The sequence below is a fragment of the Anopheles merus genome, chromosome 3L, assembly GCF_017562075.2.
Source record: "Anopheles merus strain MAF chromosome 3L, AmerM5.1, whole genome shotgun sequence".
Taxonomy (NCBI): Eukaryota; Metazoa; Arthropoda; class Insecta; order Diptera; family Culicidae; genus Anopheles; species Anopheles merus.
This window is the reverse complement of record NC_054085.1, coordinates 16,063,064-16,088,352: the sequence shown is the minus strand read 5'-3', so window position 1 is coordinate 16,088,352 and position 25,289 is coordinate 16,063,064. Positions and strand designations below refer to the sequence as shown.

Below are 25,289 nucleotides of genomic sequence, written 5' to 3'. Positions count from 1 at the left end.
CTCTCGCAAGTAAATTGACTGTGGCGTGGTAAGTTGATGATACAGGAGATGAAATCAAACGATGTTCCATGAAAATAATGCTGTCCTATCAATATCATTTAAATAATTCAATTCGAAAATTTTATGCTCAATTTTCGACTCAGTACAAGGCGCGCCTTGTATGGGAGCGTTGTAATACTACCTACTACCGAAAGCATGATCTTTTTATGAAGAATTTCAATTAAATTTCCTCTGGTACATCTTTTGAAATATATCTCATTAAAATATTTAAATCAAAAAGTTAAAAATGTAACTCAAATTTCAAATAAAACGAAAAGCTTTTATAGGGGATTTAATGGCTACTTGAAAATACGATAGTTGAGCATAATTTTATTTTATTTTATTTTATTTTCATTATTTTAGTTTATTATTTTTAATATTTATTTGCTATGGCATTTTTGAGACTCAAAAAGTAAGTTTTGCTTTATATATGAGCAACTGCATTATGCAGGCCAAAAAGCTGTTTATTGCAATAAGTGGAAGGGAACAGACACAAATATTAAATCCAACAAAAACTTAATTTTCAATAATAGTTAGTAGTTATTTCTAAAAAATCAACAAAAATTCAAACATTGAAATATAAAAAAAATCATTTTTGTAGCTTTCACAGTGCACTACCCCCTTAAACCGATGCAAAATAAAACGAGATAGCATTTTCTTCGCTTTATGTAACCTACGTCATCTCATCGTTTTATTAATTATTTATGTTCATTCGCGCACCGATGCACAGAATGACACTTTGGCAGTTCATTAACCTTTTTTATCGGCTTCACTTGTATTTACGCTTTGATTTGCAAGGATTTCAAGCGAGCTTTCGATAATCAAGCTTCCTCGCGATGTTGAGCTTTCTTGTCCCATTGTGCACTGTGGGTCGCTCCTTTTGGACCAGAATTTATTTCTACACGTACCTCGCCAACTCGCTGAAAATATGTCAAAAAGGTGAACAGAATGGACAAATTTAATGTAAATTGTAGAAAAAGCTTCGCTGATGATATAATCACCGACAAACCGACGTGACACTTCGAACAAAATGAGCTTCAAAAGTTGTCTCCTTATTTCAAATGAAAATACGTTAAACACTAGCGCCATCTCTATAATGATTCACTTACTACACTGACACAGAGAAGAAACTGCTAAATCCCTTTTTTGTTTTTCTTCGCAAATTCCAATGCGTATTGTTTTATGTACTTCTCACATCTTTTGCATTGATTTAGAAACTTATAAAATGATTTTCCTGGGTGTTTTGTCCAATAATTCTCACAAAATCTTGCCTCACACTTCCTTCGCCATTTGTATTTAGAAAAGTTGTTTACATCGAAGCAGCAGCGAACAGAGCTTACTTTGACAGAAGTGTTCGCCTCACTGGTAAATGACAGTACTTTCGTGTGGGACACTTTTGTAACGCCAGTGTCACGTCGGTTTGTCGGTGATATAATCTCTATTTCCTTCGGAAAACTTTTGCGCTCATAATATTTATTCACAAAATGCATTGCTCATTGTGTTCACTTTTAAACGTTGATTTTTATATCACAGAAAACAGAATAAAAGAAAACACAACATCCGAGCATTTTTTGCGTTTAAATTGCTCACAAAAACCAACTTCCTACACAGTGCAACGGTCCGTTCAAATCGGCCGCAGCGGGCCGCTTGCTTGACATTAATTTTCTTGCTCCTCGTAGAGCGTTTATAACTCTCGTGCTGAAGTGCCCTTTTCTGTTCCCTCCTTGTGGCGATAAAACGCGTTAGAAAAAGCGAGACAGCAATAGCTCATTCTCTATCGTTGTCTCTTTTGCTCCGCTGCATTCTTTGCAACATCGCCATTTCTCGCCGAATGCCAACTCCAACCCAGCCCAGAGCTCGGCCTGCTTCATTTTAAAAGAATTTCTCAGACAAAGAGCATCGTTTTTCCGTGAACTCGCCCCAGCGAGGTTGGTAGTTCGGCACAAAAAAATATTACTGTTTGAAACAAATGCGGTCGTCGTAGCGCACACCAAAGCAAGCAAAGTCGTTCTCCTTCCGTACACTGTCCCAAACAAGCGTATTCCTTTCCTTCGATTGTTAATCGATTTGTTAAAGCCGCCCGCCCGACGCCTTTTTCTCAGCCTCCGTCCCACCGTACCAAATGACCGATGAACGGTAATTAAATACGGTGGCCGCCGTCGCCGCCACACGCGCCATGTTGCAAATGAACTGAACTTTCGCTGCGAAAATCAAAGCATATCAGAAACAGGCGACAACGACGTAGGACGGCGACGTCAGCAAAAAAAATAATAATATCGGAACACAACCAGCCAACGCCCCATCATCCGGTCAACCCAAAAGCGAAAGAGAGAGAGATAGGGAGGGAGGACAACCGCTCCCTCTATCTCATGAAGAGTTTGAGCAATTTGGCTCGGTCAAGAAAAAGTGTGCAGCATCATCTCCACCGAGGGCCACCACGGGAAGCGCGTTTGAGCGAAAACTGAACTGAAAATACGGTATATTTCAACCGCAGGGAAATCTGCAACACAAAACCCGTCAAGTAGTAGCAATCATTAGCCTCGTTTTGGCCTTCTTTCCACACACACACACACACACACACTTTCACTTCGTGAGAGTGGCATGTGGTGTGAAGGGTAAGGGCCAACGAGGGCGACGACACACAACCCAGCGCCCTTCACAATGGATGTGAAATTTCATTTCCTCCAAATGGTAATTCCACATCCATTGGCTGCTTATCTGGAGCATTTGCTCAAATGGGCCACGGGCAATCGTGTGTACGTATGTGTACGTGTGTGTGTATGAGTGTGTATGTGCGTAGATTCTTGGGCGTGTGACTTTGTCGCTTTTTACGGTCTCAAAATTTGGCTGTTTTTTTGGCACCTGTGACACCACCAGGTGGTTTTTATTATCCATCACGAGTTGGCATAATCAATTGGCTTGTATGGGCGCTAACCTCTTTGTGGGTTCTTTAATTTTTAAACAGCTTCTCGGAACACACCGTTCCAGGTAAAACAGGTAAAAAACGCCATTTCAGCTACAGGAAGAAAAAGGTACACAAGACGAAAGGCAAAAGAAAAGACGCAAAATGAAGAAAAGGGTGCTGGTTAAAAAGTGATAAAAGTTTCTGTTTAAATTCGCACAAATTAGGTGTTCTCATAAAATTTTGGCTCATCATATTTTAGTTTTTTTTTTGTGTGCAGTAAAATTCATTGATGGAGGATTCTTTAATTGCCTTCCTTAAAGCTCTCTTTGTTGCCCCATCATCCGCAAAAGGCCCCTTTCCCAGTGCACTAGAGCGAGATAGCATTAGCGGAGCACAGACAGGTAGATAGCCAGAGAAAGGGAACGAGAGGGATAGAATATTTGTATGGTCATTCTGTGGCTACTGGAGAGACGACTTTCGAGAAACGAATTGTAAACTCGGCTTTGTGTCAGGTAGTCGCCATCTTAATTTCCGAGAAGCGCGCAGGCCGTTGTAAGAAACGCAATAGGCAAGAGCGAGATAGAGCAACAGCCAGACGACGGCAGTAGGGCCATGAAACACGCACACACACACACACACACCCCACCTTTTGATTGCCTCATGTAATTGTGTGTGCGCGCGCGCGTCTGTACGTGTCAGTGTATTGAAGGCATCGGTCATTGCAATAACGTCGCTAACGCGAAAAGTACCCACAGGCGCCGCGCAGTAGTAGTAGTAGTAGCAGCAGTGTGTGTGCGAAACAGTGTGATGATGTGTGGAGAAACTCTCGCTCTCCCCCGTCCGTCGGTCCCTTTCGCTCGTACATACGTGCAAACGGAATCAACACACATTCACCGTCGCTTCACGTAGTAGTTCACGAGAGAGCAAACGGCGTGCACGGCCGTGTGCATCCGTGCCTAAGCTTGGAAAAAGGCGTTTTTTTGGTCTTCTCTCTTTACTGTTGTTTGATTGCAGAACAAAACCAGTGTAAATCAGTAATAGCATGTAATTATCTAACCAATTTTTATCTAAAACCCCATCACACCCCGTCCCTCCCATTCAGGTTATTTTTTATACGTAGAGAGCTTCACGTGTCGATAATATCAGTGAAATTATTTATATCCACCTGCTGTTTGTTGCTGGTGGTGGTGTTTATCGCTACACCTCCATATGGGGGACATGACGCACCATTTGGAGTACTTTTCCATTACTTGTTTTTTTTTTTCGTTGACTAATCGGCTCTACCATGCTTTTTCCAAAAGCGGTGTCCCTCTTTTTTCCATTTTTGTTTCCTTCTTGCGAATGCATTGGTGTGTGACGCGCGCTGTTAACAACCCAATTTTTAAGCTATTTTTAGAAATGAACACGCGCTCTCTCTTGCTCTCACACACACGCGCGCGCGCTCTCTCTCTCCCTCTCTCTCGCTCCGTCCAAGCGCGTGTTCATTTTTTCCCCTCTTTGTGCGGGCTCCGTAGAGTAGTGCTGCACACGCACACTAACGAACATTTAATTGGAAAAAAGGAAGAAAAAAAAAATCTAGAACATTATTACATATGTTCTCTTGCGCCTTTCAGAGCAGAAGGCGCAGTAAAAGTGCATGCTTTGTCAATACATCCCGGGTACGGTCTTGATGTTGTAGTAAAGAAAACAAAAATAGAAAGTTCCTTCTCACCGCAGCCCCACACCCGCACACCATCGGTTACGAGAGAAGAAAAAAAAACCCCACACACAGTGTAAATGTAAAAACCCCTTATTAGTCTGTGGTAATAAGTTTTTGACTCAAATCATGACTCAATCATTCGGCGAAACATCTCACCTAATCTCATCTATTTGACACTTTATTTTCAGCTTAACGCAAGCAAAATGTTGGTTTAGCGCCCGCTGAATGGAAACAATCTTCCAAACACCATCCAGAGTGTCCCATGTATGACATTTCCCCCCTTTTTTTTCCTCTTTAGCCAGTTGCTCTGTTGTGTTTAGGGCTGTGTGGAGGAAGGTGTGGAGGAAAATGACTCCCACTCCACTGCCTTACATGAAAATGCACACCACTCAGCAGCCCGTCCCGGGAATGATCCAATGAATATGATGATGTCGATGATGATGATGATGATGATGATAATGCTATGATGTTGAATGAAATATGTTGTTTACGCAGCGGTTAATGTATCAATTTAACGCGCCACATTGCGATAAATAGCGCAGTAGTAATAGGGCTGGCCGAGTCGGGCCATTACAGTTTAGTGGGAAAAGAAGAAGAGAGACACGTAATGACTGTTGTGATTGTATAGAAATTATCATGATTCACCCGCTCCGCATTGTGGTGCCACAGCAATATGTTCCCTTGATGTTAGATGTTATTATGTAGTTTTTGTCCCCCACCATCCACATGACACAATTTTTTTACAAATTTCCCTCCCATTTGCCTCTTTCTCTTTCGGTTAGATTAAAAAAAAAGCGAAAGCAAAACAAGTGAAACATGAGCGATCCGGAAGATCTGGAGGACGGCGAGATCGAGGATGACGAGGAGGATGAGGTGGTGGCGGTACGGCGCCCGGATGATCCACCGCTGATGCCGCCCAAACCGGTCGACTACATGGAGTACGAGGCGGGCGACCACCACCATCCCTCCGTCGGTAGCGATGGTGAAGGGAAAACGAATGCAAAGCCATCGCAGCAGCAGCAGCAACAATCACCGCAGCAGCGCTCCTCCAAAAAGCCCGCCCCGGTCGTGGACGACTGGACGATGAAGGTGGAGCAATCGATCGCGAACGCACTGATACGGGACGGCGTGCAGCCCCCGATGCCCTCGTCCGTGCCGCACGGGCACGAAAAAGACGATACCGTCGGCCACACACCGTCCAGCCGGAAGTCGCGCAAGCGTAAGCGGGCGAACCGAAGCGAACAGCAGCAGCAGCAGCAGCAGCAGGGTGGAAAGCAGGCCCGGTTCGATCCGGACGGGGACGAGGACGATGTCGATCTGGAGAATGAAATGCTCAACGTGCGGGGCAGCAGCCCACAGCAAGCCATAATGGGAAGGAGTGGTGGTGGAGGGGCCGCCGATTCGGGACGGTCCGATTCGGAGGCGGACGATACTCACTACTCGTCGGACGAGTCGGCGGGCGGGCGCGATCGGGACGGCGGGCACTACCGTCGCCCCCGGGGGGACCAGCACCAACAGCAGAGGGAGCGTGATCGGGAGCGAGAGCGGGAACGGGAGCGAGAGCGGGAGTACAACCGGAAGAAGCGGAAACAGTCGCGCCCGGGGCGGGGCAACAACAATGGCAAATCGAACCGGGACGGCCGGAAGCGCAAGCGGGACGATTCGGATGTAAGTATTTCGATGACCTTGAGGGTGGACCGACTTGACTGACGGATCTTCTCTTTCATCCACCCCCCCCCCCCCTCCTCATTGCAGGACGAGAAGCATCGCCCGACGGGACCGCGCAAGATGGAGCTGTGCAAGTTCTACCTGATGGACTGTTGCGCGAAGCGGGAAAAGTGTCTGTACATGCACAAGGACTTCCCGTGCAAGTACTACTACCTGGGCATGAAGTGCAAGGAGAAGGACAAGTGTCTGTTTAGCCACGGCGAACCGCTGGCGGACGATCTGCGCGCCATCCTGCTGAAGCATCTCGAGACGGCGCCGCAGGAAATCCTGGGTAGCTTCCAGCGCATCAGCCGGGACAGCGCGATCGGCATGCTGAACGCGACGCACCGGAAGCTACAGGAGCGGTACGGCGGTGGTGGTGGTGGTGGTGGTGGTGGAAAGCACCACGATTCGAAAATCCCTTCCCTGTTGGATGTCGTCCCGGGAGGAGGGGGAGGTGGCGGTGGACACATGCACAGCCCCAAGCACGGTTCTTCCCGCCGGTCGTCCCGCTGGGAGGAGGGCGGCCGCTCGAGCGACGGAGAACCGCCGCACGATGGTGGTGACTGTGGGGGCAATATGACGATGCAGCTGGCCGGCGTCATTACGGCGGCCCAGATCAACGATCTCGAGCAGATGGGCATACGGACGCTGGACGAAATTAGCCAGCTGACGGTGGCGCAGCTGAACGAGCTTGGGCTGAGCATTACGCAAATTCACGATCTGCAGGTGCGCGCTCTCAATGCGCACCGGCAGGCGGTCGCCAACGAACGGAGACGACCGCGTGAACCGCCGGCACCGGCCCCGGCCCCAGCACCAGCGCCAGCCCCTCCGCCAGCTCCGGCAGAAAAGCCAAAGGATCTCGACCTGCGCACACTGCCGGGCGTGGCAGAGTCGCTCCTCGGTAGCCATAGCAACGAACAGAGCAGCAAGGACGTTGACATGCGTGTGCTTCCAATGGGTGGTGAGCAGCAGCAGCAGCAGCAGCCGGTGGCGCCCCCACCCAACAACGAGACCGCCGCAAGCATCGTCCTGCCCGGTCTGGTGCTTCCGAAGCCGCCCACCGTCGACTACTCGCAGTACATCAAAGACTCGAATCTGGACGAGGAGGACCTGGATGCGGTCGCCACGGCGAGCAGCCTGCTGAACGACCCGCCCGAGGACGACGATGACGATGACGATGATGAGAACCATCTCAAGATCAACATCGCGGAAGAGGAAGAAGAGGAGGAGGAGGAGGACAAGAAGAAGCAGTCTGATGAGAGCGAGGAGAAGCAATCCGACGAGGTTGGTGGGGCTGGAAAGGAGGAAGAACTTCTGCTTCCGCCGCTGATACCGCCCAAGATTGACTACGCCCAGGGGCTCGGGGACATACTGAAGTTTGGCAGCACCGCGGTGGACAAGAGTTTGGCCCAGCTGTCAAGCGGTGAGTCGCCCCGTTCGCATCGATCGCCGTCACCGGTCGCAAAGGAGGACGCACTGACCGACATTTGGACACCCTCGATGGCGGACTCGACCCAGAGTGCTGGTGGGGTTGCCCAAAGCTTTGGAGCTTCTTCGCAACAATCGACGACGGCGAAAGCGTCCGCCAAGTCAGTCACCGCGACCAAGCGACTCGGCGGTACCTCGATCTACGATTGGTGCGATTCCGATGCCGGCGCCTCATCACCGTCGGACGGGGGTGGACGACATTCCCCCGTGACGTCATTGTCGTCGTCGTCGGCACCGTTCCGATACGGTTCACTTCCGTTGGATATTGACGATCCTTACTCGGCGACGACTGCCGGGCGCGAAGCAACGAGCGAGCTGGGCTTCCCGTTCAAATCGATGATGGCCAACTACGTGCCGGCTACGGAGATCGATGGGTCGATCGGTTCGCATGCACCGATTCACTACAAGGTAGGTAACACAAGTACACTGTTCGAATGCCAAGCCATTTTCGAATGTAAAATATTGTTTCTCACCACGTTCAAGAAGTTATTCTACATCACTCTGATATATTTCATTTTCATGATAATAATTTTTAATTTCCTAACCATGATTTTCAACACTTCAAAGAGGTATTTCCATCGTTTTTTCACCAGAGGGGTTTTGAAGCCGCATCTCATCAAGATTTGTACAGCATCATAAAAAATCATTATTACATGTATGTTGAGGCATTTTTATAACAAAAGCGTACCAATTGGAAAAAGATGAAGGTTTAGCTTTAGTTTAATGTGCCGTGTAAAGCAAAAATCTGATTACAGGGTTTTCCAAGTCACATTCGAATGTGTACAACAATATTCCCCGCCTGCAAGATGTTTTTCAAAAGCTGGCTCTAATTGGTCAAACTCAATCCAGTTGGAGGCGTGTTGAAAATCATGCGGAAGAAATTAATCTTTACAGGGTTTTCTAAGTTACTTTCGATAGTAAATGTTGTTATTCACCGCGTGCAGCATGTTAATCCACATCAATCTGATATTTCAGTCCCCCATCTCCATAATGTTTAATTTCCCCAGCATGATTTTCAACACGTCTCAAGCTCTGGAATGAGCTTGACTGCTCTTTGTGATGTGTTGAAAATCATGCTGAAGGCATTAAAAATAATTATGATGGAAATGAAATGTCCGATCGGATGTGTAATTACATTTTGCCCGTTATAAATAACAATGTTTACATTCGAAACTAACTTGGAAACCCCTGCACAATGTGATGAGATCAGTTGAAAAACATCTCACAAGCAAAAATATCTCATGTTGTAGACACTAAAAATTGATCCGGAAACCACTGTAAAAAACATCAAAATGCATATAATATTAGTTTGAAATATCTTGTACAAATCTTGATCCGCATCTCAGGCTTCAAGTCCCCGGGGGGGAAAAATGATGGCAATTAGTGATGGGAAAAATGAATTTTACGTCGGAATCGATTCCGGCTAGCTTCGAAGTTTTCTGGAATCGATTCCGGATAGTAGGTCCAGAATCAGTTTCCGGAATTGGTTTCAAAATCGGGTCCAGAATTGCCTCCGGAAGCGGTTCCGAAATCAGCATCGGTTTCGGAATCGGAATAGGCTCCGAAATCAGAAATCGAGTCGGTTTCGGCATCCTCATAAGAATAGACGTTTAGATCCAATCAATGCTACGTATTGATAGCCGTAAAAATCAAAATTTACTTGTACACGATCCATTCTCATGGCGATTCCCGGACGGATTTCGCTTCCGAAACTTTTTACTTCAATTCAAAAACTGATTCTCATTTCGAAGCTAATTTCAATTCTGGATTCAATTCAGATTCGGTTACCGCAAATTGCGATTCACAAGGCGATTCTGATTCCGGATCCGATTCTGAATCGGCTCCGGAATCGGCTCCGGAATCGACTCCGGAATTGATTCTGAACACGGAATCGGAATCGGATAGGTCCGACTCCGAGCTCCCATCACAAATGGCAATAGACCATAGAAGTGTTGAAAATCATGCTGATGAAACAACAAAATAGTTTGATGGACATTAAATATCAACTGGATGTGGATTAACATCTTGCACCCGATCAATAACAATTTTTACATTTGAAACTGTCTTGAAAAGCCCTACACTACGCTCCTCTTTCGTAAAAACGAAACGACCCCCCTCTGATTTCTGATCTCGATTCTTCCCTCCCGCCAGGTCTACATGGTCGATGTGCCGAAGCCAAACTATGGCGCGCTAAGACGTTCGATGGTTCGCCCGGTCAGCACGAAGGACCCCCGGCTAAGGCGTCTGTTCGGGCTGGCAAGCGACGATGATGAGGATCGGGCGAGCGACACCAGCGATGGCATTAAATCGCCCGATCCCACCCCGAACGCTTCGCCACTGTACGGCAGCTCGCCGTCGGTGCACGCTACCGCTGCACCGTCGCAACCGGCCAGTAAACCCGCACCACCCCCCGTAGTAAGCGGTGGGCGACGGGTAGATCCGCGCAAGCGGCACGCTGAAATGCAGCAGGAATCGGCCGCCAAGAGTGTGGCGGCTGCGGGCAGCGGCACCAACCATAACCACCCGACGCCCCAGATCGACGTGCAGGCGATCCTGCAAAAGTCGCCCTGGTACAAGGACCTCGGCTCGAAGCACAAGATCATGGTGAACCAGCAGCTGGCCATCCTGTCGTCCGAGATGCGCAAGTACCACAACTCCGACCGGACGCCCGAGCAGCTGAGCGAGTTTATGCAGTTTCTCGGCGGCAACGGGATGCTGCAGCAGATCCTCACCTACCTGAACGTGTTCGTGGACGATTCGGTCAAGTTCTGCGAGGTACCGGTCGTACCGAACATGCCGCCGCCGGCCCTCCCGCCGCCCAACATTCCACCCCCGATGCTGCCGATACCGGTGCACGTGCCACCGCCGCTCGGCGTTGTACTGCCTCCGACTGGGGGTGGCGTCGGCGGCGGCAATGGTGGTGGTGGTGGTGGTGGTGGTGGTCTGCCCCACCAACAGCCGAACGGCCCTGGGATGTTTCACGGCCCGAACGGTCCCTTCGACCAGGAGCCTCAGCATCGTGGTGGCGGCGGGGGATTGCCTCCCTCGATCCGGCCGGGGCTGTTGGGCGTTTCGCCCAACATGCCGTTCGAGCAGTTCCTTGCGATGGGCAATGTGAACCGGCACGGTGATGGTGACGGTGGAGGAGGTGGTGGAGGAGGTGGAGGAGGAGGTAACAATGGTCCACTGCCACTGTGGGTGCAGGGCAATGGAGGCGGTGGCGGAGGCGGAGGCAACAACATGCGCAACATGCGCAACAACAACCGCATCGGGCACAACTTCCGCAACAACAATGATCGGTGGAATAATGGTGGCGGTGGGCCACAGATGATGGGTGGTGGTGGTGGTGGCGGTGGTGGCAACAATGGGAATGGTGGCGGTCCGGGTAACAACAATCGGCGAAACAATTGCAACAACAATCGGCGCATGGATCGGAAAAAGTGAATCCACACCCACAAACACTCGCCTTCCAAAGAGAACGAAAGACGAACGAAGAAGCAATAAGAGAGGAGGAAGAGAAAGACAGCAAATGAGAGAGCAAGGATCCTTTTTTAGAAGAGCTTTATTGCCCAGTGCCCGCGCCCCCTGTGCAAAACCGCCCTGTGGTGGAGACGGAGGAACAAGCGCATTGTTGCCGATTTGTTGCTAACTCCCCCAAGAAGACTTACTCAGCTGAATACACACAGAAGGCGACACACGCGCATCGATGGATGAACAAGAGATTTGTATGAAACGTAGAAGAGAGACAGATGGAGAGAGAAAAAGAGAAAGTAATATAGGATTGTTATAATAAGCAAAACGCTGTTTCATCACACACAGTTCGTCTCTGCCGCAGTGTGTAGAGAGAGTGTTGGTTTTCCTCCTATATACTTAAAATGGAAAATAAATTATCAAACTTTTCGTGGTACACACACACACGCGCGGGGGTACGCAGGTTGTTGCAAAACATCTCTCACCCTCCAAAAGCCAGATCGTGGTGTGTTTTGGAGGGACACCGAGAGAGCTCCACTAGCGGTTAAATTCATTTTACTCTATCATTAAACAATTATGCTTGTTTCTGTTTGACGATCGAGCTAGAGAGAGAGAGAGAGAAAGGTTTAGGTCAAATTTTAAAAGAAGGGACAGTTAAAAAATCACGTTTTATCTGTATTGTTAAATCGTGCTAAACAGCAGTAAACAGCAGCACACGGACAGGACGACGTATTTACACGCAAATGATAATTGTATTTTTTGGGTTAAAAATATGTTCTCTTTTTATTTTTACTCTGTACACAACAAAACTCTTTCACAAACACAAACACTTGTGTGTTTTTGGAAGCAAGACAGCCCTATTAAAACGTATTTATATGCATCATACTTATGTGCTTCCTTGCGCGTTTTTTTGTGTGTGAAAGTTTTAATTAACTTTCGACACACACACACACGCAGAAAAGCAACAAGCAATTGTGTAAGAGAGAGAGAGAGAGAAAGAGAGAGACTGTTTTGTGCAGGAATCTTCTTTACATTCCCACATTCGAAAATCTCATTCGTTTTTTTTTTTTATTCAATCCCCTACACCAGAAAGGGACCACACTTAACGGACAAGCAAAAGTGCGTTATCAGAGAAACATCTTCAAATAAAAAATCGTGCCAAATCAGCCCGCTGTCCCACCCGGAAAAGGGGTTTAAAAGATCATCTTCTTTCGAAGGCGGGAGGCACTGGTGGCATAGTTGGCGTGCTTCCCCCCACCACATTAACATTGTGTGTGACCCTTGGCAACCCTTGGGGGTAGTAAGAATGGTGCTGATTAAAGCGCGCGCGTTTTCGGTAATATTGTCTTCAAACGGCCTACTTTTCTGTCCATCGTCAATCGTCCTTCTAGTCAGTGTAGGGTTGTTAGTTGTATTTTAGTTTTGTTTAAATCCTGCGAAGTGGATTTTTCCTTTGAGAAAGTAAGACAGGGTAGTCGCGCGCGCACACTGTATAAAATTGTGAATAATAAGCTACCTACAACTAAGGTGTACTGTACAATAAAACAAAACATTCAAAAACAAAAGAACTTAATTGTTTTGATATAAAAATGTGGACATGATGCAATAACATTTATTTTGGCAGAAATAGAGAAAGAGAGAAATAACAGAAAGAAACAGATTCTTGGCATTGACTTTAAAAAGAATTACCTCTTCTGCATCGCTATATAAAAAATGCTTATCGCTCGTTGTACAATTGTGGCGCGTTTGTGGCGTTGGTGAGTCTTTGACATCCCTCCAGAAGCAAAACGGACGAGGGGAAGCTATTGCTTTTACGGGTTGAGCGCTTTGGCCGCAAACCTGGGCAGCGTGAAGGCCGCCCGATGCACGTCGGTCGTGTAGTATCGCAGTCCCAGCTGGTCGATCTCTGCGTCCTCGAATTGGCGCGCCGGTTCCCTGAACTCCGTCTCCTGCGCGTGCATACACACATTTTCTCGCGTTAATAAAACTATCGGCGCAGTTTGAGTGCAATCTCCACAGCTCCACCACCACTTACCGGATTGAGGCTGGCGATGAAGAACCCGATCTGGCCGGTCGGGTAGCTCGGCACCGCGGCCAGCCCGTACGTGACGCGCGGGAAATGCTTCCGGCAGTAGTCGAGCGTTTCGCGCACGTGCCCCGCATCCAGCCAGAAGCTGCCGCCCTGCGAGCAGATGATGCCGTTCGGCTTGAGCGCCCGCTTCACCAGCTCAAAGTACGACTCGCGGAACAGCGACTCGGCCGGCCCGATCGGATCGCTACTGTCCGTGATGATCACGTCGAACGCACCCTCGTGCTGCTTCATGTACTCGAACCCGTCGCCGATCGTGAGCTTCAGCTTGGGCGACTCGAACCCGCACGCCATGAACGGGAGGTACTGTTTCGAGAGCTCCACCACCCGCTCGTCGATCTCGACCTGGTGCACCTCCAGCACGGACGGATGTTTGGCGACCTCGCGGGCCACACCGCCGTCCCCGCCGCCCACGATCAGGACGCGCTGCGGGTTCGGATGGCAGCAGAGCGGCAGAAAGGAGATCATCTCCTGATAAGCGAACTCATCCCGCTCCGTACACTGGATGATGCCGTCCAGTATCAGCACCACACCGTGCGATTCACTGGGAAGGAAGGAAGCAATGGGAAAGAAGGGGGAAAATGGTCCTAAAAACGCACATGTTTTTGGAGGTACGAAACGCAACGTGGAACTCGCGTCCACATACACACATACCTCTGGATGATCTTGATGTCTTGATACTTGGAGCGTTCCTCGTGCAGCACCTGCTTCACCTTGACCGAGAAGCACTGGCCGGGCCAAAGTTCGTTGGAAATTTCGGAAAACCACTCGGAAGGGTTCATGGCTGGGACGCTCTTCCTCTCTTCTGGATGGCAAACACAAACACACGAAGAAAACAGACACTTGTTGCACGTTCGGTTCAGCAGCCAGCAGCCAACGCAATTACCGACTTCACTGGCGACGGCGACGACGTTAATCAAAACCGTTTTGCTCCAGTGCTGTCTTCTTCATGCCTGCATTCTTTCGCCCCCGGTCCGGGCTTTGATGACGTTTCGGAATCTGTTCTTGTTTCCATCTCTTTCTCTCCCTTTTCCATGCGGTGTGCCCGATTTGACGTTTATTTGAAAGAAAATAGAAGAAAAAAACCCCCTTTGCTGATAAACATCACTCCAGCCGTCGTTGCCGACTTGGATGGGGGGGGGGCTCATATGTTCGGCTCCAGTTGCGCTTGCTTCATGGCGGCTCGGTATTGCTGCAGCTCAACGCCTTCCCAGTGTTTGTTCTCCACCTTTGGGAAAATTCTGCAAAATAAAGAAATTTATTAAATTCTGACCCTGCTGCGGACGTGTTTCTCCCACATACCGCTCCTTTAAATAGCCCAAAACGTCCGCCTCCTTCTCCGACAGCCCCTCGAAGTAAGCGTCCAGATTGATCTGCACCAGCTCGGGCGTCTGCATGCCGGCCAGAAACGTTGCCGGGCCGGGCATTTGAAGCGCATGGTGCATCGCCAGCTTGCCCAGCTCAACGCCCTCCCGTTTGCAGTACTCGGCCGCTTCCGCACACACCTCCCTCAGCTGCCGATCGGCCGGATGCCACGGCTGTGGGCCACCGTTCGTGAGCAGCCCCATCCCGTGGCCGGAAGCGCAGATTAGGCCCATCTTATGCTCCCGAAAGAAGGGAATGTACTCCTCCAGCGAATCATCGAACAGTGTGTTGCGACAGTAGCACAGTACCGTATCGAAGCGGCCGGGCGCTTTCGTTATGATTTCCCGCAACACAGCGAGCGGATAGGCCGAAACGCCAATGAAGCGTAGCTTCCCTTCCGCCCGCAGCGCTTCCAGCGTCGGCAGCGTTTCGTTCAGCACAATGTCCAGGTTGGGCGCGAACTCGACGTCGTGGATCTGCACCACATCGAGGTAGTCGAGCCCGAGCAGCTGCAAGCTTCGCTCGACACTCTGGCGCGTCTTTTGCGCACTGTAGTCGAACATCCCGTCGTACTCGCGCTCGTAACGGCTCACTTTCGTGGCCACGTAGTAAGCCGCCCGTGGGATGGCGCGTAGCGCCCGTCCCAGTACCTCCTCCGACCGTCCCTGGCCGTAGTAGGGGGCGGTGTCGATGTAGTTGATGCCCCGCTGGACCGCATGCTTGACCGCTTCCAGTGCTTTCGCTTCGTCGAGATTGCTGAAAATGAGGGACGTTTAAAATTTCATATACAAAGTAAAGATTAACCATCTTCTTACCCGTAAAGTTGACTGAATGTTCCGGTGCCGAACGATACCTTGGACACCTTCAGACCCGTCCGCCCGAGGGGTAAATACTCCATCCGTTCCACGCACTCCTTGAGGTGAAAGTTTTCCACAAAAGTGTCCATTTTCACTTCAATTTCGGCGAGCTAATTGAGGTAGCAAACGTTTGATCACTTCTCACGAGACGAAACACACACACTAATAGGGAGTATTTGACTCTCGTCAGATAAGGAAGAAGCTGTTCTGGTCTGTCAACATTCCAACGATAAGAGCATTAATTGGTATTATTTAAAGATCGGCCAATAGCGGTTGATGGTCAAACATTCGATACTGATGGCTCTTTCTCCTTTCGATTCACATTGCCAAGCTTTCATCTCTTTCAGTTATCTCATTGTGATAATATCTATTTTATGTATATTTTTCCTACACATTTGGGTGTCTTTGCACATTTCTTTCTTATTTTGTTTCTATTGTTCGGAACCGGTTCTGTAAGATGTAAACAGTGTTTGTTGGCAATCGGTTTCTTTGTGTTTTGTTTTGCCTCTGACAATGTAGTTAAACGCACACACACCCACACACGAATTTTGACTGACTGGCAACTTGTTATTCGTTTGGACCAGTTTTCGATTCAAACACTTTAACCGTTACTACCACTGCTACTCTTCGGATTTGAATAATTGGTTAGCACTGTTGACTGTAAAAAGCTTAAAATGTGTTATTATTTGCTATACCGTAGATATATGTAAAAAAAGGCATTCTCTATGCTCGCCATTGCTTTTGCTACCTTTGCATCTATCTCCCGTTCCCCGCAAAAAAAACGTGCTCTTCACTTGCACGTCGCTAGCACATGGTTGAACTCGGCCACCTTGCTCTGGATGTACTTCTCGTGCAGGGTGATCTCCTCCAGGAAGGCGGCCCGCAGCTGCTGCAGGTTCGGCAGATGCTCGCAGTCGCGGATGTTCAGCAGCGTGGTGAAGTAGTTCTCCCACAGCACCTTCTTGAAGTAGCGCGGCATCGCCGTCTTGATGCTCCAGTTGACGATGCTCTTCTGCACCTGCATGTACTTGCCGAACAGCATCACGTGGCTGGTGGCGGCCACACCGTACAGGTCGGGCTGGTACGTCCAGTGTTTGTTCTCCAGCATTTCGATGCACGTGAACCCGTCCGTTGTGATTACCTGCGGGTGACAGAAAGGAAGAACAAAATGTGTCTTATTCTACCGTAATAAGGGGAGAAAGTTCTGCTTAAGGCTCACTTACCTTCTTGAATTTGGCATCCTCCGGGAAGAGCTTCATGTCGATGCTGACACCAAAGTCGATCAGCTGCACGCAGGGAATCTTTGTGTTCATCTCAATGCTGTAAGAAAACGTTTCGATTTGAGCGTAAAGTAAAAAAAAAGCATTCCTTATTCCATCCACTTACGGGCCCATCAGCAGAAAATTGTCCGGCTTAATGTCCGCGTGAATGATCTGGCAGCTGTGCAGGTGGTCGACGATCGACAGTATCTGTGCGCTCAGTATCATGGCGATGAATTCGTCCATGTTGCGGTTCGTCGCGCCGTTCACCAGATTGCACACATCCAGAATGTTGCCGTAGCGGGAGTAGGGGGACACGAAAATGCTTGCATTGTTGCCAATGATCGCATAATCTATCGGCATGAAGCCAGGGAGCTGAGGAGGAGCGATATTTAAAAGTGATTGATCAGTTATGTTAAAGGGTAAATCCGATTCAGATTCATGAGTCTGAATGAATCTTTGAAACGATTTAATGAATCTGAATCTCGGTTGCTATAGCTTATAAGCTTCATGTTTCTCAAAGATTCATGAATTCATTTCATTTGCAAATTCATTTACATTCATTTACAAAGATGCATAAATCATAAAAAATAATCACCGAGCTTGGCGTAAGCTTGAAGATTTATCTTTTGAGATTCATAAGTCCCTAAAGATTCATGAATTTTTGGAGATTCAAAAATCCTTGGAGATTCACGAATCTTTGGAGAGTCGATTCGAGATTCGAATCACTTCATTCTTATGAATGAATCTCAACGAAAGATCCATGAAACTCAACACCATTAAGGGGTTTTCGTAAGCCTGCCATCACACTTACGATATCTGGATTTTCGATGCGACTCCGTAGCTCGAGACAGATGTAATACTCCCACAGGTTTGCCGGCCGTTCCTGCTTCAGGGCTACCATCTTTCCCGATGGCTCTTCGGTCGCACTAAAAGGAAACACGCAAACAATTCATCATTAATCAACTCTTCCAAATCAAAATGTCCCATCTTCCTTGGCCCAACGCACCAATAAATCGTTCCGTAAGTGCCTTTGCCTATCTTTTGCTGCACCTTGAACGACACACCCTCCTCCCCCATCTCGACCAGCGCATCCTTCCGCAGCGGCTGCACCTTGTTCACCATCAAGCACGTGGGCAGCTCGGCGATGTAGCCGAGAAAGTCAACCCGCTCGAGGAACGCTTCCAGCAGCGACCGCTCGAACGGATCGATATCGTCCAGCACCAGGTGGGCGTTGATCTGCTGCATCGTCCCATCCATATCGATCGGTTTGTGCTGATACTGGTTGCTCTGCTGATCGTCCAACGCGTCGTCGATTTCCTCCCACCGTTCGGCATCCTGCGAGATGGCGGGACGGGGATGATAGATAGAAACATCGCCATCAGCATCTTCGTCGTGATCGTTTGAAGTGCGGACGGAAGCAGGCTGCTGCTGCTGCTGCTTGCCGGTTTGCGCCATCGGTGGTGGTGGCATTAGAAAGTCGCTTGGTTTCGATACGCCACCCTGCACGTCAACGATACGAAACTTGGATTGCTGCGGCTGGGGAGCGGCGGGCTGAAGAGGACACTGTTTGGCGGGTGTTTTAAACCCCTCCTGAATGATGGTCGAATTGACCGCGTGGTTAATGTTGAGCGAGAAGGCCATCGTGTTGATGTCTTCCAGCGAGACACGCTCGCCTGCGCCAGCCGGTGGCAGTGGGGAAGGGAAATCGTCCAGCACGATCCGTCCCACAGGAGTGGTGGCCTTGGGAGCGGTGGGAACCGTTGGCACAGGGGGTTGAGGTGCAGCTTCGGCAAAGTGGAAACTTGGCAGCGCAAGGCTTGCATCGATGTTGAGCGATTTTTCAACCTTTATCTGAGCCATCGGCAGCAGGGAGAGATCGTGGCAGGGTGGTAGCGGCGGAGCGACAATCGGCTCGAGGGCAGTGATGCCGTCTTCCCGCTCGTCGGGTTTGTTTTTGGTCGGTTGCGGTGATTTAATTAAATCGCTTAAATTGAACGAACATTCTTTGCGCTTTTCTTCCTCCTTGGGGGTTGCTGTGCCACTCTCGCCTGATTTGCTGGCGTTTCCGGGTGCCGGTCGGGGGGAGAACGTTGTGTCGAGTAGATCGAGCAGTGAATTATTCTTCTTTCGCTGCGACTGTTCTGTTTTCTGTTCGATGGTGGCGGCAGCAACCACGGTACTTGCATTGCTAGTGATCGTACTTTCAGTGGACACAGTAGTGGAGGCGGTGGGTGGCACCAATGGTGGGGTGTCGAGGAGTTCCGGTATCGTACGCTGCGGCTTTACCAGCTGAATCGAAACCGTGTTCGTACGCTCCGTGCCCAACCGGAACGAGGCGATCGAGTTTGCCTCCAGCTCGCGCTGCACCATGTGGGAAACGTTCTTGGTGCCACCGGTGGCCATAAAACCAAACCCGCTGAAGGTTGGCTCTTCGGACAGTTGGAAAATGCCGCCCTGTGCCGCGCCTGTCGCACGTGTAATGAGCTGATTTTCCTTTTCGTCCGACTGAACGGCGATCGTTTCCGCCGGTAGCCGCTTCAGCGGAATGTTTGCCATCGTTTCCGTACTGTCCACGTGTATGCAAAAGCCGCCACCTTTGGCCTCGTCTCCGGGTAGCGTGAAGACGGATTGCTTTACCTGCTGCTCGGCTGCGGGCTCGCGGAACACAACCTTGGACAGCGATTCCGAGGGGAAGCGTGAAGCAGTGCCATTTACATCCTCTGGTGAGTGGGCCTGAAACGGAAGGACACTATAGGAACGAAACTCAAACGCGAATAGGCGATAGTTTTGACATTTACCTGCGTATCAACGGGCGATTTAGTAACGGCACCCGCCGTCGACGATGAGGCCGTGCTGGTTTCCGTCCGCTCCATGATCGTCGACAGCTGCTTGTGGCTTTGCGTGCTGTTGCAGCCCGACGAAACGGATGGTGGCGTCGAATGGTCCACCAGTGGGACGGCATTTTCGTCGTTTATGACGGCGCCCGGAATGGCAACGGGTGTCGCCTCCTTTTGCGCCGTAGCGCTCGCTCCGGGAGCACCCATTTCACGCTCCTCCTCCTCCTCCTCCTCATGCTCGTCGTCCGTAAACACGACCGTCCGCTTTGTGGCCGTGCTGACGGTGGCCGAACCCTCCCCGCCCTGCTTGCGCATCGGCGCAACGGGTGTGCTAATGTTTTTAACGAACAAATTAAACATTTGCGTCGAGCAGGTATCATTCGGATAGTACGACTGTGGCTGCTGTTGCTGCTGCTGCTGGGGCATTTCGTTTGGTGGTTTAAAATGGTCCATCTCCTCATCACGCTCATCATTCTCATCGCTGTCGTCGACAAAGATTTCAATTTTCTTCGACGCGACCACCGGTGCCGTCGATGGGCTGTCTTCGTTCTCTTGCTTCTTCTCCGCACGATCATTCACGATCGCAGCTTTCAGTGGCGTTGGGGTGGAGTCTTCCTTTTTGCAAACTTCATGCTCAAGCACATCGTTCGACAGGCGCTTTGTCCCACGCGTACCAAGTTCCAGCTGGGCAAATTGCTGTTCGCTTGCTGTTACACTTTTGTTGCGGAGTTGCTCTTCCGTTTCCTCCTGAATGCAGGCTGCCACAGCCCCGGTGGGTTGTTGGGAAGGGAACATTGATTTACGAGCACGCAGCTGGGAAGAACCGTCCGAAAATGCGCTCGGTGCCATGCTGAAGCGGGCCGGGCCCATGGAGATACGTTTTGACTCGACGTGCGTTTCATCCATGTCCACCGGGTCAATGTCGTCCTGATAGCGTCGATCGATACACTCTAAAAAAAAAAACAAAATTCAATTAATGTATATTCTATGCAACGTGAACTCGCTTTACATACTATTAATTTTCCCCTTCAACCACCGCTCCACCAGCAGCTCTTCGATCGATTTCTCCTCGCCCGGGTTTGAGTAAATGTCCGTGATTTTCGTTTGAATGTTCTTATCTGCATCGCTCAGCGTGGGATTTTCAAATCCAACATCGCCCGACTCGTTCGACTTTGCCTCTGCCACGTGCAGCGGATGCAGCCGTATGCCAACTTCATGCCCACGGCCCCACACTTTCGCCCATTCCTGCGTGAACCGATTCTCGATCCCGCGGCGCACAAAGTACCCATACGCGCGCAACTCCTCCGGTGAGTATTCCGTCCGGCTTTCGCCAACTTCACCCTTTCCTTCCTTCGCCCGACAGTACAGCCGTATCTTGTCGTACATCGGAATGGCCCGTTCCTTCGGATCGCCCACACAAATACCGACCACGAACGGTGTTTGCGGTTTGTTTCGGCGGCAAAACTGTGGCCCCAGCACGACCCCACGCGAACCGTTGTCGACCAGCACGGGAATCGGTTTAAACTCTTCCTTATCCACCGGTATATCGAACGATGGTGCTTGATGCGAACCGAACAATGGTTTTTTGTGCAACGAGCTGGATGGTGCATGGTTCGTTTTGGCCAACCGTGCCGCTTCGATGATGTTTTCCGGCTCGTTGTGTACGCTCGAAAACGGGCGAACGATGGAACTGCCGGGTTCGGCGCTGGCCGCGTCATCGGTGAACACGATGGCATTGCTGCTGCCCGTTGCGACGTTTCTTGGAACGTTCTCCTGGTTCACGGTGCCGGGTTGGTAGCATTTCACCGCCAGCCCCGTACGGATGCTGCCCACGTACTTCTTGCGCGACGTACGCAGCGAGGTCAGTGCACTGCGGCGCTCGTTCAGGGACGTCTGGAACTTGAGCTTGCTGCACTCGTCTTTGTGCAGCAACCGTTGGGACATGGAGAAGCCGAACAGCTTGTGGGCCTGTTCCAGCTCGGCCTTTGGTTCGGCGCCCGCCCGCAGCCCCTTCTGGAAGACTTCCTCCGTTTTGGCAAAGTTGTCGACCGCGTCGTAATAGTACGCCCAGGCAATGTACAGCTCAGCGCACAGCGTGCCCACCCCACGCAGATAAAGCTCGTTGTACAGCTCCACCGGGGACGGTTGAGCATCGATCTGTGTTGTGTTACAGAATAGAAGCGGGTTAGATGCAAGGCAAACGCACGGGATGTTTTTGACTGCTTACATATTTTATACACAGTTTGATGAAACGATGATCCTGCATGTATCGTGCATCGTTCTCGTACAGCTGCACACACCGGCGAAGCGCTTGCTCCTGGATGGCCGGCTTGAAGTTGCTCACATTCGTTTGCTCCATCCAGAAGAAGTACTCGTACCAGGGCAGCAGCGGATCGTTCCCTTCGTAGCCATCGATTTCTTTCTCGTGTACCCTGTTTAAGAGCGGAAGGAGAAACAGACGCATCATTTACCACCTTTTTGTTCTCCATTTTGGGATGGCCTGCTTGTGGGCTGAGCAACAAAGCACAACTTACTTGCGCTCTTCTTCCCATTGCTCCGCCGAAACAAACGCGTACTCCAGCTGCTCCACATTTCTACCGCCACGCAGGGGTTGAATATTTTCCTTTTTGTCATCTAAATCCATCTTTTTTCGGAAATTTGTTTCACTTTTGCCGAGTGCGTTCTTTGGCCACAAACAAAAACCGCGTACGTTTTGACGGTTGGTTTCAAACTACCGGAGCTGTCAAAAAGGTTCGGCGCCGAGCGCCATTGCCCAAACAACAATTTGGACTTGGAATGGAAATGGAAACTACCGATTTTCCATTTATCCTACCGAAAATCACAGATATTTGATTTTTCATTCGTTTAAGCTTAATCTGTGGCGCTTGGGATGCTGTTTCAAGGATTTCTAACCTCATTTGTTACTTATCGCGCTGATGCACGTTTGTTTGCCTGGCACTTTTTATCTGTTAAAATTTAATGTTCATAATAAGTAGAAAATGTCAGTTGAATGGATTCCGAGAATTGCTCGTCAAAGAAAATCATTTAAATTTAAATTTGCATCCCAAATAGCCAGCTCGTACTTTATAGCTGATTTAGTGCTGTTTAACGAAAAATCGTTCCGATGTCGTACTTTGTGGCTGATTAAGAGATAGACGGTACTTTGCGGAACTAAGGAGCTTTTTAACAGGCACATGGTACTTTTTGGAACTTTGCGGCTGATTAGCACTATGTGTAGGGTTCATGATGGAACTTGAAGGCTTGTTAAGAAAGCGTACCGAACTTGGTGGAACTTTATAGCTTTTTAATGCATGACATCGGTACAAGGTGGCTCTTGTCAAAGTGTCAAAGACGGACGCCGGCAATAATCTCATTGCTGCTGCACAAGTTAGATTCGTTAATTGAAGAATGAGTATTGAGTGAAGTGATTGTGAATTATCAGTAAATTGTGTAAAATTTTGTATAAAGGATTTAAAAATATACACATGTGTTTAACCGAAACAAATCTTGTTGTTTATTTAAAATTGGTTTCTGGTATTACATATATATATACATAAAACATCACCTAACTGAACACTCCAATTTCAAACATCACACCACAAAAATAACAAAAAAAAAAAAAACCGACTTCACACGCATCAGGGCCTCCTAAGGTTGGGTACTCCGTTTGTTCTGGCAAACACGAGAAATCCAAAGACATCCTTTTCTATCACTAGAGGATAGAAACAAGATGCCAAAAGGACCAACTGAAAGGGCCTTGTAACAAAACCAGCACACTCACAGAAAACCCTTTTCAAACTTCACAAAACAAGCCACCTCAAAAAAAAACCCTAACACAAGAACAAGAACCTGTACAAAAAAAAAATAATAATAATAATAAATAAAAAAAAAAAAACCTCATCCTCTCTCAAGAAAAAAAAAAATACATATAAATACATATACATACAAACACCACAAAGAAAAAAAAAATTGAAACCCACTAAACCACAAGCAAACTTAAAGAATAGAACAACACTATCTTTTGAATACAAACTGAAAAGAACACACAAACTATCAAAAAGAAAAAAAAACGATAGGTGATTTCACGAAAACCAACACACTGTGCATCAATCAGAAAGATCTCAACCACAACATATAAACATCAAAGAAACAGCAATATAAACATCAAAGGAGAATGGATGATTTCCCCTCCAAAAACTGGTAGTTAAACCTCTGATTATACCTTCAAAAAACGGATCGTATAGGAGGCCTCAACCTACCAACTCTATTAAGAAGAAGAAGAAGATGCATTAAAAAGCTATGAAGTTCCACCAAGTTCAGTACCCTTTCTTAACAAGCCTTCAAGTTCCACCATCCCAAGTGCCACAAATCCACTAAACGACCACTAAACGCCTTCTAAACGCCTCAAATTCTCTACCTAAACGGAATATAGAAAGACTTCGTTTAGCAGACGCCAAACGACTCATGCATTCTAAAAATAGCAAAAAAGCTGGTGGCGCCATCTGTTTGTGGGATACCCAACCTGTGGAGCTTCCTCGCTTGGAGGAGAGCTTTCTCATTTCCTCTGTACTGTTGTATGGTTTCGCATTGAAGTTATGCATCGCTAGAACTAGAACGGCGATACGATTGTTTAAATACTAAACTCCAACGGAAACCACCAGCACTGAAGCAAGTGAGATTTGAGCAATGGTCATTGGTGTTGATACCCACGTATCTGACCACACGACCATTTATATAGATTTTTGCTCAGAAAGTTAGAAGGCTATATAGGTCATAATAAAATGCAACTTGTCGAAACACATTGCAAGAAAAGGATAGCAATATGATGATGAGTTGTAATACGCCATCTATTGATCAAACCAATGAAGCTGTGGAGCTTTCATTTTTTTTCTATGGATATTCAATTTTCCAGTCGTTTAAGCTTAATCTGTGGCGCTTGGGATGAACCCTACACAAAGTGCTAATCAGCCGCAAAGTTCCAAAAAGTACCATGTGCCTGTTAAAAAGCTCCATAGTTCCGCAAAGTACCGTCTGTCTCTTAATCAGCCACAAAGTACGACATCGGAACGATTTTTCGTTAAACAGCCCTAAATCAGCTATAAAGTACGAGCTGGCTATTTGGGTAGCGTGCCAAAATGAGCTGCTTAAGCAATTCTGGCTATTTGGGTCAACTCATTTTGCATTTAACCTTTGTTTCTATGACCAAAAATACACCCCCATCTTTATGATCACCTACCCGGGTAGGTCATACATTTTGTATGAGAAATTGCTCTTTTGCGTGGTAAATTGATCAAATCTTCTGTTTTAGTTATTGAAATAACTTCAAATTTTCAGGAAAGCTTGAAGTCAGGTGTATCTTGGGGACCGCCTGTATATGAAAAATAGTTAGGAAAATTCCTATTTTTTTATACTGGAAAGAACAAAGTTTTATGCAGCTTCTCTGAAAATTTAAAGTTATTTCAATAACTAAAACAGAAGATATGATCAATTTACCATCCAGAAAGGCGAACTCCCATATAAAATGTATGACCTACCCGGGTAGGTGGTCATAAAGATGTGGGTGTATT

The 25,289-nt window shown here is 48.4% G+C and overlaps 4 protein-coding genes across 9 annotated transcripts; 1 reads left to right on the top strand and 3 right to left on the bottom strand.

The window, feature by feature from the left end:
• The first annotated feature begins 1,876 nt into the window (after nt 1-1,876).
• Nucleotides 1,877-12,902, top strand: LOC121598209 (protein suppressor of sable). Of its 5 annotated transcripts, none has more exons than XM_041924749.1 (5): nt 3,061-3,988; nt 4,832-4,907; nt 5,426-6,311; nt 6,399-8,249; nt 9,993-12,902. In XM_041924749.1, the coding sequence occupies exons 3-5, from the start codon at nt 5,460-5,462 to the stop codon at nt 11,283-11,285; spliced, it is 3,996 nt and encodes a 1,331-aa protein (XP_041780683.1). In that variant the 5' UTR covers nt 3,061-3,988; nt 4,832-4,907; nt 5,426-5,459; the 3' UTR covers nt 11,286-12,902. The 5 variants fall into 5 exon arrangements, with proteins under 5 accessions (XP_041780682.1, XP_041780679.1, XP_041780683.1 ...); XM_041924747.1 differs by lacking the exon at nt 3,061-3,988 and adding an exon at nt 4,029-4,746; XM_041924748.1 differs by lacking the exons at nt 3,061-3,988; nt 4,832-4,907 and adding an exon at nt 1,877-1,967.
• Nucleotides 12,886-14,292, bottom strand: LOC121598212 (spermidine synthase). The gene is made up of 3 exons (XM_041924753.1): nt 14,056-14,292; nt 13,348-13,945; nt 12,886-13,261 (listed from the first exon to the last, which is right to left on the bottom strand). The coding sequence occupies exons 1-3, from the start codon at nt 14,181-14,183 to the stop codon at nt 13,124-13,126; spliced, it is 864 nt and encodes a 287-aa protein (XP_041780687.1). The 5' UTR covers nt 14,184-14,292; the 3' UTR covers nt 12,886-13,123.
• A 136-nt stretch (nt 14,293-14,428) lies between these two features.
• LOC121598211 (L-galactose dehydrogenase-like) lies at nt 14,429-16,099 on the bottom strand. Its single transcript, XM_041924750.1, has 3 exons — nt 15,582-16,099; nt 14,704-15,522; nt 14,429-14,642 (listed from the first exon to the last, which is right to left on the bottom strand). The coding sequence occupies exons 1-3, from the start codon at nt 15,710-15,712 to the stop codon at nt 14,546-14,548; spliced, it is 1,047 nt and encodes a 348-aa protein (XP_041780684.1). The 5' UTR covers nt 15,713-16,099; the 3' UTR covers nt 14,429-14,545.
• A 94-nt stretch (nt 16,100-16,193) lies between these two features.
• On the bottom strand, nt 16,194-22,587 carry LOC121598208. Of its 2 annotated transcripts, XM_041924744.1 has the most exons (10): nt 22,257-22,587; nt 21,950-22,154; nt 20,736-21,879; nt 19,684-20,672; nt 17,892-19,618; nt 17,697-17,811; nt 17,010-17,257; nt 16,847-16,943; nt 16,372-16,764; nt 16,194-16,281 (listed from the first exon to the last, which is right to left on the bottom strand). In XM_041924744.1, the coding sequence occupies exons 1-9, from the start codon at nt 22,364-22,366 to the stop codon at nt 16,414-16,416; spliced, it is 4,986 nt and encodes a 1,661-aa protein (XP_041780678.1). In that variant the 5' UTR covers nt 22,367-22,587; the 3' UTR covers nt 16,194-16,281; nt 16,372-16,413. The 2 variants fall into 2 exon arrangements, with proteins under 2 accessions (XP_041780678.1, XP_041780677.1); XM_041924743.1 differs by lacking the exon at nt 16,194-16,281 and having other exon boundaries at nt 16,288-16,764.
• Nucleotides 22,588-25,289: the final 2,702 nt, after the last annotated feature.

Coding starts and splice junctions, on each gene's coding strand:
- LOC121598209 (XM_041924748.1), top strand. CDS start 5,460: ATGAGCGATCCGGAAGATCTGGAGGACGGCGAGATCGAGGATGACGAG. Junction 6,312..6,398: donor GCAAGCGGGACGATTCGGAT/GTAAGTATTTCG, acceptor TCCTCATTGCAG/GACGAGAAGCATCGCCCGAC. Junction 8,250..9,992: donor ATGCACCGATTCACTACAAG/GTAGGTAACACA, acceptor CCCTCCCGCCAG/GTCTACATGGTCGATGTGCC.
- LOC121598212 (XM_041924753.1), bottom strand. CDS start 14,183: ATGAACCCTTCCGAGTGGTTTTCCGAAATTTCCAACGAACTTTGGCCC. Junction 13,946..14,055: donor GACATCAAGATCATCCAGAG/GTATGTGTGTAT, acceptor CTTCCTTCCCAG/TGAATCGCACGGTGTGGTGC. Junction 13,262..13,347: donor TCATCGCCAGCCTCAATCCG/GTAAGTGGTGGT, acceptor ATGCACGCGCAG/GAGACGGAGTTCAGGGAACC.
- LOC121598211 (XM_041924750.1), bottom strand. CDS start 15,712: ATGGACACTTTTGTGGAAAACTTTCACCTCAAGGAGTGCGTGGAACGG. Junction 15,523..15,581: donor ACATTCAGTCAACTTTACGG/GTAAGAAGATGG, acceptor CCTCATTTTCAG/CAATCTCGACGAAGCGAAAG. Junction 14,643..14,703: donor TTGGGCTATTTAAAGGAGCG/GTATGTGGGAGA, acceptor TTTATTTTGCAG/AATTTTCCCAAAGGTGGAGA.
- LOC121598208 (XM_041924744.1), bottom strand. CDS start 22,366: ATGGATTTAGATGACAAAAAGGAAAATATTCAACCCCTGCGTGGCGGT. Junction 22,155..22,256: donor CAATGGGAAGAAGAGCGCAA/GTAAGTTGTGCT, acceptor GCTCTTAAACAG/GGTACACGAGAAAGAAATCG. Junction 20,673..20,735: donor GTTGAAGGGGAAAATTAATA/GTATGTAAAGCG, acceptor TTTTTTTTTTAG/AGTGTATCGATCGACGCTAT.